Source organism: Chelmon rostratus, chromosome 5, assembly GCF_017976325.1.
Source record: "Chelmon rostratus isolate fCheRos1 chromosome 5, fCheRos1.pri, whole genome shotgun sequence".
Taxonomy (NCBI): Eukaryota; Metazoa; Chordata; class Actinopteri; order Chaetodontiformes; family Chaetodontidae; genus Chelmon; species Chelmon rostratus.
The window spans coordinates 20,996,914-21,018,279 of NC_055662.1; the positions used below are offsets into that span (position 1 = coordinate 20,996,914).

Consider the following 21,366-nt stretch of genomic DNA (forward strand, 5'->3'; position numbering starts at 1 on the left):
ACTTTCAAATGTGTCCAAAATTATTACTTAGGTTTTTCCCCCTCTATGCCATCACTTGGCAAATAACGGTGCTATTTGTAACTGATTTCATGACCGCTTTGAATTTGATTAGACAGCCTGTTGTATTGATTAAGAACTAATTTCGGGGACTGTCAGGCAGCGGTCCAAACGCCAATCAGAGCGCAGCCCTGTCCGCTGCCGGCGGAGATTGATGGACCAACCAGACGGCCATTGTTGCGACTGACACTGATGCGATGCCTCCTCAGCGGAATCACTGCGCTCAAAGGAGCAGACGGTCGAGCTGCTGAATACGCGCCTGTCGAGAGCGCACTTGTGCTCAATTCTGACTTGAATGAATAGACCAAACAGGATTTGCTGTACTGACCAGTCGCAGCCCAGTTTGCACACACAGAAGAATTTCAACCCAAATTTTAACAAAAAAATACCCAAAAGATGAACAAATATAAATATGAGACATTTAGTGAAGCAATACAAGCTTTTGTTCACATTTGTCCACAATTTTTAGGCTGGAAAATATTTATTATAACCCCCCTCCCCTCACTCACGCACACACAAAGAGGACCTTTCACTAACAATTTCACAGCAAATGATAGATTTCTTGTTTAAAGACATTACAGATTGGTGTTTGTGCTTTAAAGGGTGTAAATATTGTGTTTTCTATTTATTCAGCCCCCCGTCGAACTTAATGCGTGTAAAGTTTTGCTGCAAGAGTCACTGGTTGGATGCTGAATCTGGCAGAAGTCCAAACAACGGATGCACTTTACACCAATGAGAGCATCCATTTCAACAATCGGTCCCCCATATGCCACTAAGGCCCCTCCTCCACGCTCTATCCCGGCAGAGGGTCTCATTCATGCTTCAAGACAGCGTTCACTGCGAGCTTCCTGGCCCTCGGATCAACTGTTTTGATCCGATCTGGCCCTCTGACAAACGACGACTTTCCTCACACACAGATTTTCAAGAATATTCCGACTCGCTCTGAACTCTGTGAAGAGTTGAGCCCACCGAGCAGGTGACCATTTGCGCTCGTGCTGCCGCTGGAGACTGGCGCTTGGACAATGCTTGCATTTAGTCGGGGAATATATCTGTTATCGTCGTTTCAGCCTTAAAAGAAAGTGTGAGTGGATTTTTCGGGAGACGCCTTCTGAAACATCACACAGCGCCCGTCATTTATTTTTCAAAGCTCTGTGAAAGCTCAGTTTTCTTGCGGCGCTCCGGAGGAGCGCAGCGCCTTGGGGGATATTTGCCAAAGTGCTTCAGCTCTCCAAGTCAGTTTTTGCTTAAGTTCAACAAAGTGCAACAAAACGACCAAGACAGGGCTTAAATGTTCGGGATCCAGGAGCATCTGATTCGAGAAGTGAGCGGATTAAAAGAGAGAAGTCTTGGAGAGGAGATGGATCCAGTCCGGTCGTGGGTGCGTAATGTCGGGGTTGTGGATGCGAACGTAGCAGCGCAAAGGTACAGTACAAACCCAGCTGATCTACAGACATAACCATTACTCGCCACTTCTTTTCAGCAGCTGCCCTGGCTTGTTAGCAACGTGACATAATTTATTTTAAGGATCGCCAGCATGAGCACAATATCGTTTAAAAGGTGAGAACATAAGAGCGCGCGTCCTTTTAGAAAACTGCTGCAAACTACTTGTTGCAAAATATGTGAGAGTCCCCTTAAAAACTCAAACTCGTAAAAATAAAAAACAAATCTGACACATTATTATTATTTATATTATAAGTTTATATTACAAGTGATAAAAGGAAATATCTGGTTATGTGCACTAAAGGAAGCAGGGCCTTTATTGCCAAAACGTAAAACTAATAATCACAACTTTAACATAAAGTCACACACGGAGCGATTGATTAGAGAATTTCCTCTCGTGCAAAAGGTCAGCTTTACTTATTTTTACTTAGATACACAATTAAATCTGAGATAATTCCTCAAAACCTGTATGTGACTGAATATATCTGATTTCAGAGCAGCTATTCTAGCTGATATTTTTCATCACATTTTTATCCTCACCGGCCTCAAACTTCACATTTACGATGTTTCATCAGCAGAAGAAGAAGCCGCTTCTCTATCGCTGAATCCTGCCTGTCCCACACTGTTTCCCCCAGATGTTCAGTCACCGTCTTCACATGTTTCATTTATTTACCAACACACACACACACACACACACACACACACACACACACACACACACACACACTGTTCTCATGCTCCAAACTGACTGTGTCCAAAGTTTAGAAAGCAGTCAACCTGGAAACAGTCATAAAAGCGCAGGAGCGTTTTCATGAAAAAAGGCAGCAAGTTAGTTCATATAATTCATAACATAATAGACACACAATATAAATATCAATTACTGTAAGTAATAATAACTATGGTGCTTTTTCTAATCTATTTAGGTTATTTGAAAGCATTAATTAATTTGTAGTTCGTTAAATTATAATTTCAAATATCTCTATTCTAATATTTTATAAAGAATTAAAAGAAAACTCGTAAATCAAAAGTCATGAGCACATTTTTCCTCGGGCATTTTTTTTGTTCATAAAAGAAACGTTTATGGCTGTCACGAAAAAAATATCCATAATCTGTTCAAGTTTCTGAAAAGACGTATAAAATGGCTCATTTTAGACTGAAGTGAAATTTACAGAACAACTGTTGTGCACATTTACTCCCCTTCTCTGGGCTGATTTGAGATAAAAGACCCAGACCCAGAGTCTCCTTGACAAAGCCCACAGCTTTGATTTATTTAAATTCAACAGTCAGGAGCCTGTTGTGCATTTTTAATCAAGCTGCTCCGACAAAGTCATGATTCTGTTGGACTTCTCAGTGTTCAGGCTAAAACACAGTTTCAGCAAGTTTTCCTTTCCCTGTTTTTCCTTTTTGCTTTGGTCTTTGCGCATTTTTCCAAGCCATATTAGTTTATTCTAGACAGGTCAAAGGGCCTTTAAGTTATGGGAAAAACAGATTATTTATAAATGATGTGCTTTTTATTTTATTTCTTATTTTTTGCAATTGATTGTTGATAATTATTATATGGATAAACTGAAAGCCTTAACAATTGGAGAATAAAAAACAACTTTGTAACCAATGGGACATTAAATGCTTTAAAAAAACGATTTCAATATTTGTATAATTGCCTTTAATGAGCCAATAAATCAAACATATTTGAGTTGCATATTAATGTAGTTTTAATTATTTACTGCAAAGATTGTCTGTTGTTTAGTTTTTCTTTTATTTAGATTTCTGTTTATAGGTTTCTGATTATAGACATTGTTAGATTGTAATTGAATCAAAAATAAGCTCCATATTTATCACAATATGAATGTCTTTAATATGATGATGGGAAGTGTGAGCTGATTGTCTCTTCCTGTTGTGTCCTCAGTGGAGTAGCTTTGTCAAGAGCTCACTTTGAGAAGCAGCCGCCCTCAAATCTCCGCAAATCCAACTTCTTCCACTTTGTCCTGGCGCTCTACGACAGACACGGACAACCTGTGGAGGTGGAGAGGACTGCGTTTGTGGACTTTGTTGAGCACGACAAGGTGTGTGAGTGTTTCTGAAGCCTCTATTTGAAGGTGTCACCAGTCCCCTGTGCAGTTTTCATCTTTGCACTTCTCTCAGAGGGAATTTCGAGCACCTCAAAACCATAAATCTAAAGCAGCGTCGGCCCAGAAACTGCGAGCAACAGAATGTATCAGTGATATACAGTATTTCAGCTGTAACCAGGTGCTCAACTTGAGCTTCCCCATCCCAAGTAAAGCCAAGCATATCGAACAGCTGACGGCTACATGTTTACACAAGCTTTAGCCTCAATGAGCTGATGATGTGGGATTGAAAAAGAATATCTAATGACTAATTAGCAGCTTGCCTCATTAGGAGGACATCACTACTTTTTAAAATGCAAATTATGCTTCTCCTGTTAAGTTATACAGTGAACTAATCATCAAAGTCTCTTTTCCTTCAGTCTCCCCCCCTCTCTCCCCTACTCTAAATACTGCTGTGGGGGGAGCTGGATTCCTCAGGTTGGACAAGACCAAAATAAGGAAGGGTGCACTGTGGAGACAGAGTTAGAAGGAGACTAGAGAGGGGAGACTGCCTGCAGCGGGAGCCTTATGCCCAGTGTTGATGGATGTTTTTGCCTTGTGGCGAGGGGGAGTGAGAAGCTCCCAAACTGGCAACAGCTCTCCCCTGTGAGAAAGACAAGAGGACACCGTCCTGTCAACTGAAGTTCAAACATAGTTTTGCTATGAATTTCACGGGCGGGGTGGGAGGGAGAGGGCGGGCGGCGGTGCTAATGCCAGGGCTGAAAGCTGTCAGTGTGCTCCCCTTTGTGCCACACAGGCCAGCGTGGAGTAATATGACGGCAGTGGAGGAGTTCATTTTCTGCATGGTTACCCTGGCATCTGTTTTTGCTTTGTAATTATGCAGAGGTAGAGCGATGGCATGGTGAAATAAATGTTCCTCTGTGTATATTTATAAAACTTATGAAGCCAGGCATCCATCTATCTCCTGATGTTAAGGCTCAATCTCACTTTTGATATTAAGTTTTGAGCTCTTTTACTTACCAACTTATCTTCATGCATCTTAATTTCCCCACTTCTTCTTCCCCTTACAACTGTCTCCTTTTCCCAGTTTCTCTGCCTCCCTCGTTCTCTCTCCTCCTTTCTCGCTCTCGTCTCTGTGATGCCAGCCTCCTGGGTTATTGGACCAGAGAGCATTCCTTTGAGACCACTTAGAAAGACCAGTAGAGGTGGAGGAAGAGAAAGAAAGAGAAGGAACAAGAGACAGAGAAGGCGGTGGGGGGAGAGGAAGAAGTGAGAGGCTATAGTGGAGAGCCTGGGGGGAAGGAGCGATAGCAGAAAGGAAGTTTTTCTGTCAAGGTCGACTGCTGCTCGGTCTCACATACAGTACTTTCCACTCGTTGAAACACACTTTGCACACACACACACACACACACACGCACATATAACCATGCCTGTGTTACCTTACGGCGGGGAGGACTACTGCATTTGATCGCAAGGTTTTAGGAGTTCGTATCAGACATGATAGTTCAACCCCTACAAAGAACATCCGACTCAAGGTTAAGCGCTCAGCTCTCGAGCACGACGAAAGGTCCCACGTGGGCCTTGAGCCTACAACCCTCTGATCTCTGCTCCCAATGAAGGACAAGCCGCAGGATTAGGGGAGACTCACTGATGCTCAGCTGTACTTATCTGTGCCCCAAATGTGCTTAACTGCATGCCCTGCGTTTGTCTGTGCGTCTGTCCTCTCTTTTCCAAGGAGCAGACGGGAGAAAAGACCAACAACGGCACACACTACAAGCTGCAGCTCCTCTACAGCAACGGTGAGTAGAGTCGACCGCCAGTTCTCAGATTATAGGTTGATTCTTTGCCCTTTGAGGTGTCTAATTTGATCGTCTAGACGCCGCCACCGAGGCCTGCATGTAGCAGGGGTTGAAAAAGGTCAGCGGTGACACCAGCTTGCTAACACGACACACACCTTTCCACTTAACTAATCTTCCTCCACATGCACCCCTGCCTTACCTCGCCTCTCCTCTCTGAGCTCATAAATTACCTTCAGCTCATCGTCTAATCATCGGGTTTGTACAACTCAATGTTCGGCTCTGCAAGGAGCCACTTCTGGGCCCATGTATGGAGAAATTAGGTACATGTTGCCACCCCACCCTAACCCACCCCCCATCCCACATCCCCCTCCAACTCCTCCAACCCCCCATGGTGCTTCCACATCAGATCCGGGGATACGCAGAGAAATTCGGTTCCCATGAGCCACTGCTGCCCCTACTCTGCCATCGCAGTGGCACCCATGGGAGAGAAGATAAAAGACATGTTCCAGAGCAACCCCCTCATACACCCTCCATACACACACGCGCGCACACACACGTACATACAAGCACACCAAAAGCACTTCCTCTACATCCCCTCCTCTCATCCCCTTCCCCCAAGCGATATCAAAGGCATCTCAATCGAGACTTTGATGAGAGGAACACATTTTAAAAGCAATACTCTCCAAAGTCTCTCTAAAAAAAAAATCCTTGGGTAATGTTCTCTTCTCTCAAGAAGCAATTCATTACATGTCGTTTCCGTACATCTTGTGTGATTTACAGCGGAGGGTTTGAAGCATACGGAGGCTCAGGTGTTTGTGGAAATCTCAGTCAGAGGCTAACCTGATTACACAGAAGCAAGAGCAAACGTTAAAAAGACATTTTCTCTTCAACTGAACCCTTTAAGAAGCTGATCAGGTACCATTTTACCTGCTGGTGTATAACTCTAATCTCCAGTCAGTCGCGTGAACTTTCGGACTAAATCAGACGTGAACTGAGAAGTAGCCAAAAAAAAAAGAAAAAAAAGAACAGCCTGACAAATCGTGAGAATGGGCTTGTAAATTCTGGCCTCAAAGCAGAACATGACTAATAATCATCAAACATCAAATAACTTCCAATCCCCTCAGAAACCATCCGAGAGAAAATATGAACTGCATGCCAATCTTATTCCTCCATGTTGGCTGGACAGAGTTCAATGCTTTTTCTGAGAGCTTGTCCAGAGTTTGAGATAAAAAAAGATTAATATCATAAATCTTTCCATTTTATTTTGAGAGTCCTCGGCACTACGCACTTTTTTATCAACTGGTTAGAGTGTGTTTAGCAGTTTAATTGAAGTTTCATTTATGGTTATGTAGTGTTTTGCAAATAGAGATGACTGAAACAGCCTTAATCCACTATTTCCAGTGATGTGGATGTCATCTACACAACAAAAATGTCTGATTTTAGCAGGCCACGAGATCATATGTTCAGTTTCTTTGAAATATGTGTTTCATTTTGGAAAAATCTCTCTCATGCCAAAGATGTTGTTAGAGTTATTGATTACAACCAATTTTTTTTCGCAGGGGTTCGCACGGAGCAGGATCTTTACGCACGCCTTATTGACTCTGTCACTAAACAGGTTGGTAAACTTTCCTCAAGCCTCCTAAAAGGGGATTTAGCCCTCCGCTATGAAAGTAGGAGTTTAATTGATTCTGCATGAAACTGAATCTGTCCCGTCGCTCCTTATTTCCTCTGCTTAGCCCATATCCTATGAGGGACAAAACAAGAATCCAGAAATGTGCAGAGTTCTGCTCACTCACGAGGTTATGTGCAGGTGAGTCCTACACAGAAACACACACACACACAGAAACACACACACACACACACTCGTTCAACCCTTCACCCACAGGGATGAAGCCCAAATATCCATTACTCTCCTTCGCTCTGCTTTGTCTCAGTCAGCTTGAAATGTGGTTTTGGGATGACGCTTGGGGCTCAACTTTTTTTGAAAACTAGACTGTGGTTGAACAAAGTCTAGCCCGTCTGTCATCATCCTTGTTACAGTGGTAGCCCCCTGCTGCTTTCTGCTGTAACGCGGCGTGTCACCGGCCAGCTCCTGTTTCTTCCTGGAGCTCCTCTCTCTCTCTCTGGCCTGGGGTTTTGCAGCCAGACCACAGCTGACAGCAGTAGACACACTTTAGGGGGACAATCCACCTTTCCTGCATCGAAATGGAACTTCTTTTTAGCCAAGACTTCGCGTTTCAGCTTTGTCAACAAGTGATGACAGTGGTATATTTTGGCTGTCGGAGAGTTGTTACAAAAGCAGAGCAAGTTAAAAGGGTCTGGCCATGGCTTAGGGACCGCAGGGTTTTGGTTATGATTTGATGGATGAAGAAAAGGTGAACACAGGGTTAAGGATGGAGAAGAAGAACTGAAGAGAGTGGTCTGGAAGTGGGGCAGTGACCCAGGATTCGAGGGGCAGCAGGGGGAAGGATAGGGGGCTGGGACGTGGGGAGTGGGGCTAAGACAGAGTGGGGTTTGCCATTGTGTAGCCAGCAGATGCCCGAATGTGACTCACAGCTGGCTAATAACAGAGCCGAAGAGGCAGAGGGCAAGCGTCACAGCTGGGGAGTGAGGCCGTCTGACAGGGGGGCGGAGGGGGGCAGGGCAGGGCCAAGCTGGGACACGAGAGGGGTGAGGCGAGGTGTAGGGGTGGCAGATGGTTAGGGGTGGGGGCACTTTTGTTATGCAGTGAAGGGGACTTTGGGGAGGGGGGCTGGGTGGCCAGCAGGCTCCTCGGACAGGACTGCTGACGAATGGTAGGATGTTGTGGGATGGTGTGTGTTTGTGTGTGTGTGTGTGTGTGCGTGTGTGTGTGTGCAATGAGGCTGCGTGGGGGTTGAGTTTGATTTTGAAATCAATGTGACAGATTGCCTGGCTGGCTTTTCACTTTTGAATGGTCTCTCACTGTTTGTAGGGTGTGTTGTTGTACCTTTTCTTCCTCTTTTATTCTTTTGTCTATTCTTCCCCTCCCCTCTCATGCCTCCTTTGTGTGCTCCTGGATCTTGGCCGACTGCAGGGCAGAGTAGTCTGGGCCTGAGGATTTGGATGGGCCAGACAAATGATGGCTCCTCCTGTTTAATTTGTTTTGTTTTTTTCCTCCACTGACTTTTTCCTCTTTTCTGTCTCTTTAACTGTCCACTCAGCCGCTGCTGTGAGAAGAAAAGTTGTGGCAACCGAAACGAGACGCCCTCTGACCCAGTCATCATTGACAGGTAATGAGATCAAACCACAGTGTCCTCCACCTCTAAGGAGCGCCTCTTCATACTAAATGTTCAGGCTGCCCTTTCTTTGTATTCACGCACCTACACACTTCCAAAGAGAGATGTGAAGGCTTTTGTGCTGAAATTTCACCAATCAGCTGTTGCTTTTACAGACAGCTAGATGAGCAGCTACACAGCAGAGTAGAAGCCCCAGTTACAACATATGCATGCATGGCGTGGATGCATGTATCTCTACAGTAGTGTTAATGTTTGTGTGTGTATTTCACATGTGAATAATAATATGTGCATGCACACGTCACACATAAATATTGATATTTACAGCATACAGTCATATCGTCAGCTTACACTGCATCAGTGCAAGCAGGCTGTTATATACAGTACAGAGTATCTGTGTCCATGTCTGTCTCCCATGTGTTTCCTCAGCTCTCTGTTTGTCTGTTGATCTATCTTCAGCCTGCTGGGATCTGTTTCAATTTGGTCACTCATTACATGTAACAGCCCACACCTGAAACCTGCCAAGAGCGTAGATTTTCTTTTTATCAGAAGCATGTGGATCTTTCATACCACCAGACAGACTCACATATGTGGTGAATGTTCACCCTGACAGCCAGTTATCAGGCTTAAAGGTGGATGACCACAGCTGTAATCAGCGTGTGTGAGGGCCTTCACGTCCGGGGGATTTTCGGAGGTCTCGCGCTGTCTGCCTGGCATTAACTGGTGTGATGAATGCTCATAAGCAGACCGCATGTGAAATACTTTCTGTGTGATGTCATAGAAGCAACCTTCATCTCCTCTCAATCCCTCCTCTTCCCTCTCCTTCCTTCTCTCCTTCCCTCACATAGTCTGTCTAGAAAACATTCGCTTCATATACGTCAAGGACCTTTTTCTTTCCCCTCCTCAGTTCAAGCTGGCTGGCTGTTGACAGTGTGTCTCAAAGGATCTCTACTGAAGATAGTTTTCATATAACGGAAAAATCGGGCTGTTGTCTTTTGAATTTTCCCAGAATTCCTTGGAGCAGCTGCTTTTCTCATTTACTGTAGGACATCACTCTCCCAATAACCCCCTCTGCAGCCCTTTTATACTTCCTCCTAACATGGCTAAACCTCTTCCAAATTTGTTTGCGAGTAGCTCGGCGGCAGGCTGTTGAGGAGAGAGTGATCCATATCTCTTTGTGACTTCTTCTGTGTGTGTGTGTGTGTGTGTGTGTGTGTGTGTGCAGGCTGGTGTGCGGCTGTGGGGATTGATTTAAATGGAATCATTGACCTACTGTACTCTCTAATCACACTGGGCATATCCCGTCCTGATGGGGGCTTCTCCCTCTTGACTGGCCGGCGAAATCCTCTCCTCGGGGAGCGGCCTATTAGCAGCCAGTTAATTTCTGATAAGCCAATGGAATTTTGCGTGGCCCTGTGCCCTTTTATCCCACCTTATGCGCACTTTCTCACTCGACTAAAAAAGTAAAGAGATTGACAGGGCGAGATGTGTGTGTGTGTTCAGAGCATGTAAACACTGTTTGTGTGCACAGAAACGGATGTATATTTTCGTGTGTGTGTGTGTTGGGATCCTTGCACATTTATTTATGTATGTATATGGATGTATGTGCGATTGTGTATGTGTCTTTGTGACCCCTGCTTTGACCTTTTTTCCTAGTCACTGCTTGGGTCTTAAATTATTCATGTGTGTATGTGTGTGTGCAGCCTACGTGCATTTGTGCATGTGTGTGCCTGCAGTTGTGTGCATGTGTGTTAGTTGGTATGTGTGTGTGTGTGTGTGTGTGTGTGTGTGGAGGAGATGGTCTGTTTCTGTGGCTCCAGTAATCAGCCTCCTGCTCCCAGCCCCAACACCTGTTCTCCAATTAACATGCAGCGTGCTGGGGCCCCCTCACTCCTATCGCCCAGCCACTGCTTTCTACCCTTTTTCTTCCTCCTTTCCTCTTTTTTCTCTCACTCTCAGCCCCATGCTCCCTTCCTCCCCACCTCGCCTCCTATCTGTACTTCTGCACACCCCTCTCGCTCTTTTCCACTCGCTCCTACTGTGCACTTACTTCTTCGCTCCCTATTGCTTAACTCCCCCGCTCCTCTTCTTTTCCCCTCACGTTACCGTCTCCTCCACCACCACTCCCCCTCCTTCCCTTTAGCCTGTCTAATTTTGCCATAATTAGGCGGTGTCATTAGGACACCTACCCAAGCACAAGGGAGTTTGCAATTCCCCAAACAGCCCAAACCCCCTCTTTTCTAATCTCCTTTCCATATTGTTTCAGTTTTCTCTCCCCCTTCTCCTGCTGCCGCTGCACCCTTCCCCTCCCCGCCTCTACCCCCTCTTCTCCCTAATCCTGATTTGAGTGAAAGGAGAGAGAGGAGATCACAGCTGATCCGTTGGGAGGGGTGAAGGGATAGAGGGTGGAGGGACCGAGGGATGAAGAGGGCAAGGGCAGTCGTTGACAAAGAGATGACTCTTAAGTTGCCTATGGGAGAGAATTATCTAATGCCCCTCTGCCTGCTGTGTCTAATAGTTTTACAATTATCTCATCTTAACATTGGTGAACTGCTGTACTCTCAGGCCTGATGTGACTTCTCTCTTCGGAGAGTGTCTTATCTTTGACTGATGGACTGGCTTGTCCACTGATTGGTTAGATGATTGATCAATGGACAGATTCCTCTGTGCATCATCACCATAAATCTTCACTAACTCTTCCACCTGTTTCTACTGCCTCTTTATTTAAAAAATAATAATTTTAGCAGAGCATAAAACATTTTTTGCAATTGTGTGAGTCATTTATTAAGCAAAGAAAGCAAAACAGGTTCCAGCTCCAAGACATGGAGAATTAGCTGTTTTTCTCTGCTCTGTACCTTTGATTTTTATCGATATTGATCCAATTTTAATTGATTAACTCCGGCAATAATCAACAGTCAAATGAAAAATATGACTGACCCAATGTATAATTCTGGTAATTTTTACCAGTCTTTGCTGCTTTGACTCCGTGAAGGTTGTCAACTCTGAGAAGTTCTCAGTATTAACCCAGGCAGATCTGTTAATGGTGGGATTATTGCCATGCTGACCTCTAACCTCTCAGAAGCTATATTGGTTCTGGGCCAGAGCTGGCCTCTGTATTTATGAGTGAACCGTGGGTTTACAATGGAGACAAGCAGATGTCAGTATTAGTATTAGACGGTGTGGTTTGAATGGGAGGGTCAGTGCTCGGTGTGAGTGTGCGCTTTTATATTTGGCTAAGAAGCTGAGATCAATAGTTGGTCATAAGGAGTGTGTGGAGGGATCCATCGTAAGGCAAGAGCGTTGTGATGTAGGGGGTGGGGGGGTGGGGTTGATCAATGGCAAGCACTATCTCACTAATTGATCGTGTTTCCACGAGGGGTCTTTTTTTTAACAAGCCTGCGCTCAGAGAAAAGAAGAATAATCAATAGGAATTTTCCGATGCTGTCAATATGGCTCTTCCCACCCCTACATTCAAAATGAGCTCACAAAGACTCGCACATACTCACGTATATCAGGCTTTGATTTTTGAATGCTGACTTAAAAAACAAAACCTCCAGCTGCAATACTCCACGTGCCGGAGTTTCTGTGATTTCTCTTTCTTTTATCATTTTATTATTTGAGCAATGATTAGTTGTCCCGGGCGATGGCTTGACTTCAGATGCTCGGCTCCAAGAGGAATCCATTACTCTTAATCTTAGGTTGTGGGTCGTATTGATCTGTTTGTAGTCTTGGTTCTAGTTAGGTGCATGTACCACAGCTTTGTTTTCAACTAGTCAGTGCAGGGTTTTGTTTTTTTGTTTTTTTACAGTCCTAATCGATGTGTAGCAGATAGTTTCAGCTCAATTACAAAATTCCCTTGTTGAACGTTAATCAGTCCAGTCATTATTTGTTAATTCCTCATGCTGATATTAATTCTCAAACCTATTTTTCCTGCAATAAAATAAATGACACAATATGGTAACGTGCAGACACACATGCACAGAATCTCAGTTATGATGTGCCGTAAAACTGTCGCTCTTTTTTACAGTTCTTTACGGATTAACACTGTCTGGACAGTTTGACAATAAACTATTCAGATATCATTTGTTGCTGCATGTAAATGTCTGGCCTCAACCAGTGTGGTGTCTCAGAGAGGCAGTCTGACCATCTGTTAATTCATCCGTCTGCTTGTGCCTGCCGGTCTTAAACTAATTTCATAAAATAACCGAATACGACGACGCAGGCCTCTTCCCCCTGTGCTTCTGAATGGCCTTTTTCACTGAAAACTCTACCTGCTCTTACTGCAGGTCTGATCGTTTCTCCTTGTACTGCTAATGGTGGGGAACACAGGCGTCCTCATTCTTCAGCGTCAACCAGAAAGAAAATAGAAGCTGTGAGTCTTTGGGAAAAGAACATTAAACTATCAGCCAAAGAATAAATGCAGCAACATTTGTTGGACTGTGTCAGGGGTCGAATTCTTCCCCTTTCCCAGATGCATACTCACGCACTGCCGCCAAGTCGCCCTGTTAGGTCATCATATATGCACTTGAGAGTTTTATGCGTGAGACAACAATGTCATTTTAGGAGATTGTTTCTCATACTCCCAGTATAAGATTTTCCTCTTGCTGTAAAGTGTAACTCATCCTGCAGCTTTCCCTGTTGATACTGGCAATGCTGTTCCTGCACTGCTGTTACCTTTTATATCACATTTCCTTAAAGATGGCCTGTCTAAAAGGCTTTTAATAGGTGAAAATCCTGAGGGGCAGTGCTACGATTGGTGTTAACAATCCCATCTTGGAGCCAAGAAATAATGAAAATCCTTTGAATGGATTTGAGTTTTGAGAATTTTCCTCCTGGTTCAATTCATTTTACTCTGAAACAGGATGTTTGGGCGGGACAAATCATGAGTAAGGAGGACTGTATGTAAGAAGTAGCTGAGAAAAAGACGTAATGGTCTTTGGCAGTAACTGTTGTAGATCAGTCCGATCCTCCATCATCCAACTTACACAGGATGTGGAGGAGGTGCATTGTTAGCCTCTGTCTCTGGCTGGAATGATGCTGGGAAAGTTGTGGCAAACACACACCTACACATATAAAGATGTGGTTCTGTGCTGAAATAATGAATAATTAAATAATTTTCAATAGACTTTTATTTGGCCACAAGGGAAAATTGAGGCTTGTCAGTAAGGGATTCAAGTATGAAATCTATTCATATAAAGTATGTCTTTGGCATAATAGCAGTTGATGTCTACACGTGCAGCGCGATTTGAGAGGGGATGAGAGGGGATGTCATCCCCCTAGCAAACTGACCAAAATGCATCCCCCTTGCCGACCTGCCATCCCCCCTCTTCATCCCCTCGAAGCAGAAAGAGTGCAGGGGCAGAGGGCTTGTTTAGTTGAGTATGATGGTCTAGTCTTCCTGACTCATTGATCCTCTATCTGACTGAGGTTTGTGCGAGTTAGAATCTATGGCCCCGACCATGGCTCTGAAATATCAGTAGCCTAACTGTGCTGTGTATTGATAAATCTATGCTGCTGTCCATGGTGCTGAAGTAGCAGACAGATTTGTAATTGCGTCTTTTTCTCTCAGTCTCGCCCATGTATCAGTTTTGTCTTGGATCTATAAAAGTGTCTAAACCATAGATAATAAAAACTTTCTATACTGCATTGTAGCCTATGTGCTCTGTAGAGCAGTGTCACCTTCATGATCAAAGTGACAAATAGCAGGATGTAGTCATGCAACAGCAGGAGGACCAGAGAGACACACTGCTGCCTGTAGTGTTCCTATAATATTCCTATAATATTTCTATGATCATTCACTGGCGTATGTGCTTCTGGAAATACATCACCAGACCAAGCAACCGCTTAAACAAAATATTTTAGGGAAGACATGACGACTGACACAGTTTTTTGTCATAGATGTTTGGTGTAAGGTGTCCTGCAACAATGTCCTTTGGGAGGTGTACGTGTGTGTGTTAGTTGGTGGTGTGGAGACTCGGTAGGGGGGTGTTCCCATTGGGCCATCCCCCTTGTTAAAAATTAACAAATCATCGACTTGCATGGGTGCACGAAAACACATTTATATTGAACTGGAAATATACAGTAATCAATTATGGAGAAACAATTCTTTTCTCACTGAATGCAGCCCCAAAAGAGTCTGGTACTATAGGTTTGTGAGTGTATCGCAGTGCGTTATGATCCTTCCTGATATGCTACTTTAACACATAGCACATATAGTGTCTTTACTCAGGGCATTTGACATTTGTATGCAGTCACCTTACCTCAGGCAGTTCCAGTTGCTGTAACTTACAATATGATATGATAACCTAGAGTTAAATGTACCTTGCATGCTGTGTTAGCTGTATACCAATATATAATTCTGATAAATTGAATGAAACCAGTATCAGCACCAGTTAACTCAGCTTCACAGTTGTTGGAATTCACTCCACGGACTGATCAGGTTGTAGTGTTGCTGGATCACACTCACAATCAACACATCACACCAATGCTGTCATAAATATGCATAAATTACCTGTCCGTCACACATACATACATCCACGGAGACAAAGTCAGACACACTGGTGGTCCCTTCAGTCCGCTGTCACAGGTCTCTCCCTGGTGGGTGAGTACTGTCCAGTCCCTCCAGACCCCCTGTCAGCCAGCCCCTCAGGCTGGGGGCCAGGCAGCGTGGCGACAGGGCCCTGAGGCTCCAGTGCACACCGCCTCACACAGCGGAGCGGCACACAGGCTGGACCACTGAGCAGCTGGCACAGAACCGTGGTGGGGATGGCTCCTCCCTTGGGGCGATGCAAGGGGGAGAATGACACAAAGACAGACAGGGAGAGACGATGCAATGTCGAGAATATCAAATTCACTGACAGGTACTGCTTCAAACAGTGAGAGCCTCACTCAGAGTTAGACTTGTTAAAATGAGTTCATGGACCTTTTGAGGGTGCTTGAGCTTTCTGCGATGTGGTCTCATGTGAACCGGGAAGATCCTGGACTCCATTGTGCACAGGAAGAGCATAATGAGTAGTAGGCTATGAGCCGAGTTTGTGTTTAGTCACCTTTGCTCTGCTTCGGCCAGTGTTAGCTGTTGTGGCTTGACCTCTGACACAAGGAGTAGGCCTGGTTTGTTTTCTTTGAGAGAGCCTACAGAGGGGGCAGTCGGAAACGGGGAGCAGTGGGGAAATGTTTTGACAGGAAATGGGAATGGACTACTAGTGGGCCAATGTGGAGGAACAGCAGGGGGACTTTTTGAGTGGGTGGGATGCAGAGAGGATGGGATGGGGGCAGTTTCGAGTTGCAGCTCAGTGGCACCCTGAAAGGCCTCGCTCTCCCAGAGTAGCTGGGGCAAACTCCACCATTTGTCTGGCCACTAATAGGGTTCACCTTTGGTTGAGCAGTGTAGAGATTAAGTAGGGCCACTCAGAGGATCAGAAGGGGGCAGATTAGTGTGATTTAGAGGTACTTCAGATCACAAGCAAGTGAGCGCTGTGTGGGTATGTGTGTGTGTGTGTGTGACTTTGGATTTGGTTGTCTTCGGGTTTATTTTTCATGTGAAATTCCTGCATTTGCCATTTATTTTGTAAGGAGATCTTGTATCAGTATAATCAGGATCTCCTGTGTGTGTGTGTGTGTGGGTGGGGAGTCAGAGGCCAGTTAGCAGTGGTATTTAGGAACAAGGGCTGTTTTCTTTGGCTAGATGTTGCTGCTGTGGGTGGAGCTGTGAGGGTGTGTATGAATGTGTGTGTATATTTGTGTGTGTGTGATGGGGATCAGTCATCCTCCTCTGTTAAGGTCTTAAATTTCACTAATGACTTAACAATGCCCCCTGGTGCTGGGCCGGCCCTGCTAGCCTCCTTATTTGTTTGTTTGTCTCTTTATCTGGAATCTGGACGGACTATATTTCTCCAAGGAGTTAGATTTCTCCAAAAAATCTCCACCCTTTCACTTTTGGAAAACACTTCCTAACGCTAATATTTACACATCTGCAGTATTTCTTATGCAGAATTTGATTAAGTATCTCTATTGGCTTTTGCTCAAGGCAATAGTTACTCCTCCTGTGGGATGTGGAAAAAGCAACCAGGCAAGGATATTGTGTAGATGCAGTTTTCATACAATGGAACTCAAAACAATACTGGCGCTTTAATAACACCATGCAAATAGAGGAATAAGGCTTGGAGTCCAGGATAGACTTGTGCACTTCAGTATATAAAGTAAAATCTCATCGCTGGCTCTTTTGTGTGTTGCCGGCTGAATCATTAATGCAACAGATGTTGTGTTTTCCTCATCACGGAGGAAAACTAAAAGTCAAAGAAAAACAGGAAAAGCGATTTAACAATTGCAATGTCACTTTTGGATGCATGCATAAGCGTGTGTGTGTGTGTGTGTGTGTGTGTGTGTGTGTGTAATGGTCCTGATGAATCTGTCAGGGCTGAGGGCAGGGGGTGATGTGACTGCTGACAGGCTCCCAGCAGGCATGCTGAGAGCCCCAACAGTCTGCGTGCCCTCCCTTCAGCCCCCCCATCACCCGGCTCCCCTTCTCCTCTCCCAGTCCTCGGCTCCACACATTTGCTGTGTATTAGCCACGGACAGTAAATTGCAGCACCCTGGACCTCTGAGTGATTCCATTCCTATCTCTTCACACGTTCCTCTTCTCTCCCTGCAGCACCATTATCCAGCTCACCTTCCCGGCGTCTGCCTATCTCCCTCCTTTTCTCTCATTTTGATCTGTTTTCCTCCCTCTGTCTGTCATATTCGTCCTGGCTCTTCGACTCCCTCAACCCTGTCAGATTTCTCTCCCCTTTCTGTCTTTCTCTCACTTCTGTTATACTTCTCATCCTCCGTTCTTCCATTGTGTCACGCAACACAGCGCTCCCTCCCTTACACATCCCCTCCGCTCCCCCTTTACTTTCTTACAAGCAGGTCCCTGTTGTCTAGGCTTCACAGGTTTCTCAGCTACTTCTATCTCTCTCTCTCTCTCGTCCTCCTTCCTATCCCTCTCTCCCGCCCTCTCCTATCCTCCCCCTCTTTGCCCCCCCCCCTTCTTTCTGGAAACAGATGTTGTTTGTCAGATCTTATCATTACTGGCTAATTAAGAAGACATCTCTTCTCCTTCTGTTGTTGCTTCTCTTTCCTCTCCTCTCCCTCTCAGTGGCATCCATCCCAGATTCATTGTTCTTCTCGCAGAAAGGTTTGGGTCGAGCTTTGATGTGCACGTGTTATTGGTGAATCTGATTAGTGGCTGATTGATTGAAAGGGTATTGACAAAGCGAGATTAGTGGTGGTGTATTGCAGATGACCTTCTGGGATGTTTGAAATCTATTCAGCTGTAGAGGGTGCTCCGTGTCTCCATTTGACAGTTGAGAGTATATTTTGAATCCTCGTCCCTCAGGACACACCAAGCATGCTGGGAGAGGTGAGGCCACTGATGGGACTTCTATTCCCTATCCTGGTTGTGAATTCATGTTCTCTAGACTCTGAATATCTCTCCATATCCATCTACTTGGCAGGCTGACCGTACTCCCATGTGGCCGAGCTTTGTATGCAATCTATGCTTTTCGCTAAGCCTGGGAGACCGAAACATTAATTCACTTTAAATTGTTGGAATGCACATTTAGCAGCCAGTGAGAGGTTATACAGTAAAACACTTTAGCACCCTGGAGAAACCTCGTTGAAACACTCGAGTGCCTCTTGTGTACCCTTCCCATCGTTTCACTTTCTTCCTCTCAGCTCCGCCGTGCCTCACTCACTTTTGCGGTGGCAAGCCTGAAGGTTTTACAGCACTACCAAGCTCTATAAATCAGCACTCGTGGTTTAAATGTTTGGCTTTGTCACAGTTCTCAAGTTTAGAGGCGGGGTGGGCTGGGGCTGAGGTTGCAGGGGTGAAGCCAGCCTGGGAGGCAAGGGAGAAGAGGCCAAGAAGGGCACAGCCAATCCAACGGGCAAATTTATAAAGAGCTGAGTTCCCCCATGTGCTCGCTGTCTGCCTGAGACAACCTGGAGTTGATTTACTCCCTGATTCTCTTACCACTGATCAATAAGATGATCACTTCCCACTTGTTAAAATTTGTCTATCTAAAGATCTTTGCCTGAATAAGATATAGTCTATTTTTTAAATCAGCAATCGTCTGATTAAAGAATGAATAAACGGGACAATGACTATGCATCAGTACTGATAATCTCATATTTTAATTTTCAATAATACACTGAACAGTCATTCAGCTGCAAAACAAGAGCGTTTACCTGAGTGAGATATTAAAGTACTGTTACTTTGTGGTATTGGTAGTTATCCTTGAATTAAAGCTCTGAATACTTCATTCACCACTGTTTTTCCCTTGGCTGGCTTGAGGTGGGTGTGGGTGCAGATGTTGTTTAAACTCTCCCAACTCATACAGGATAAGCACTGATGTCACTGACAGACTATCAGACATCAGGGTAATTTGGTGACCAGCCATTTGCTAAGAGGTAGATGGATAATAAGCTTGTGCTTAAACTAGCCCACAGCTGGATGTGCATCATAAAAGCTGTTACAAAAACGAGAGACAAAACGACCATGGATTCATTTTGGGTGTGTGACATTTGCTGGTGAAAGGCGAGCAAAGCCGGTGCCATAGATATCCCTGTGTTTTTTAGGAGGAGGAGGGGAGGTTGGACTGGGAGGCTGGTGTGAAAGGTCCCGTGGTGGTATGCGACAGAGGGGGTATCAGTTCGGGGAGGGTTTTCTGTGCCCCATTAGCAGTGTCAAAGTTCATGTGCCCCGGGTGTTAACCCTGGTGACCAGTCTAGCTTCCAGTCTGCCAGGGGACCTGGGTCCAGGGGTATTTATTACTAACCCCCCAGCCTCACCCCCTCGCTCCATCCCCCAAACACTGCTCTCCCCATGGAGGAAAACAAAACACCTCCACCCCCCAGCCGTTCCTCAGTGCGGGTACATGTACTAATTGGATGCGTATCCATACACTGATGCATGACGACCCATCTGTAGATTTATGCCTCAAGTGAAATATTCGTAGGTCAACACTGGTTTAAACAAATCGCAGCGTATAGCCATGAGCTGCAGCGTGTTTTTGGCCCGTTACCTACATGTTCTATTGAAAATCAGCTTGCACGCACAAACTTAGGACTTTTACACGTTTGTTTTTGAGGCATCATTTTTGCTAATGTGTATAATTTTGCGTGATTGATCGCGCACACATGGTTGCTTGCAAGTCAGCATTTGTCTTTGTGTATTTCTCTGTGAACTCATGCACGAATGTGTGTGGTTTGTACGGCCAGTGTGTGACATATGCATGCATGCGTGCATGCATCTGGGCCTGCTGTATGAGTTAGTGCTCTCAGTGTGTGAGTGTGGCAGAGGAAGGCCCTCAGCATGTCAGTATGTTTTAATGCTTCACATCTGGTTTCCTAATTTTCCTCTCTCCCTCCCTGCCCTCCCCTCAGCTCCCCTCCACCGCCATGTCAGGACACTGTTTTGTTTTTTCAGGGTGGGGAGAGGGGGTGATGAGGGTGATGGAGGGGATGCCTGATGAGTGATGGCCCTGAATACAGGACATCAACATTCCCCATCTCTTCCACTGTCTTTGCTTCTCGCCCTCTTTTTTAAGGGCGCTGCCTCTCTCTGCTTAGCTCTTAGAATCATTGGCTATTGAGCATTATCAGGGGGTTAGGGTGTCTGAAGAGGATGAAGAGGAGCAGCTCTTTTTTCTGTCTCCACCTCTCTGTCCTCACTCCTCTCCTCTTCTTTGCCTGTGTGTGAGCATCAGGGCATCTATGTCTACCGAACAAAAATTATGACAATGTCCTCCTCTTCATTCTTTTCCTTAAATTTTCCCTTCCCATATTTTTGCATCAAGGCCTAAATTTGTCATCTGTGGAGTAGTAACCCAAAACTGGAGGGCCAAAGACGAATCCAGAAAAGGAGACAAGCGGAGAAAGTTTCTCGCTGTGCTGCTAACTAACTTGAGCCTTTTGCATCACATGCTTCAAGAGCTGCTGCCACCAGTAAACCTTCATTTACAATGAGCACAGAGGGCGATGTGTTTTATGTCTATGTGAAAAGGCAGTTTGTGTCAACAGTGATTAGTGCTGATGAATGCCTATGAAAATTTTTGTTGGGGGTCCTGTGCTGCTTAGGTGCTTGGTGCATGATTAAGGCCATATGTAAAGCATAGTGAGTAACACTTATGTGTAACAGATGCCCCAGTGGACTGAGAAATGTGAAACTGAGGGTCCACACTGAGGAGTGAAATATTTACAAAAACTGCATTTCTGCTATTGTTTTTAGTGTCATGACTTGCTGGTTGGTCGCTGAACTACTTTAAGCCAAGCAAGTCGTCACCATCGGGACGGCCGCCTCATGCTGCGAGGCCTGTGTTTAGTCTTGGGAACTGAAGCAGATGCAGACAAAAGGGATTGCAGGACAGAGATGCAGAAGTGAAGACAGAAAAGAAAAAAACAGACTCCCCATGGTGCCACAGTGGAAAATGATCCCGAGGTTTAAGACTTGGGTCTATGTTTTGTTTGTGTTTCCTGTTTTAAGTGTGTCTGTGGAGGGTAGATGTTGTGGAAGATAAAAACTTGCTTTCCATTGCTGGCCACAGTAAACTCTGTGGAATTCAATTACTTTTTAAATCTGTCAGCGCTTTGGAACAACACAAATCATGAAGTTTGCTCTTATCAAGTTTAATATTTGTTAGTAATTTATGCCACAGGAAGATAATCATTTTTCTGTAATTTAGACAATGTTTCAGTTCAGCTTTACAAAGT

General features: G+C 44.9%; 1 protein-coding gene across 2 annotated transcripts in view; it reads left to right on the plus strand.

The window, feature by feature from the left end:
* Nucleotides 1-1,345: 1,345 nt before the first annotated feature.
* The window catches only part of ebf2 (EBF transcription factor 2), a 29,912-nt gene continuing 9,891 nt past the window's right edge, over nucleotides 1,346-21,366 (plus strand). For both annotated transcript variants that reach the window (XM_041936466.1, XM_041936467.1), the window contains exons 1-6: nucleotides 1,346-1,479; nucleotides 3,404-3,560; nucleotides 5,305-5,362; nucleotides 6,922-6,977; nucleotides 7,099-7,172; nucleotides 8,545-8,613. In XM_041936466.1, coding sequence (XP_041792400.1) covers nucleotides 1,346-1,479; nucleotides 3,404-3,560; nucleotides 5,305-5,362; nucleotides 6,922-6,977; nucleotides 7,099-7,172; nucleotides 8,545-8,613 — 548 coding nt within the window. The remainder of the gene's footprint in view (nucleotides 1,480-3,403; nucleotides 3,561-5,304; nucleotides 5,363-6,921; nucleotides 6,978-7,098; nucleotides 7,173-8,544; nucleotides 8,614-21,366) is intronic.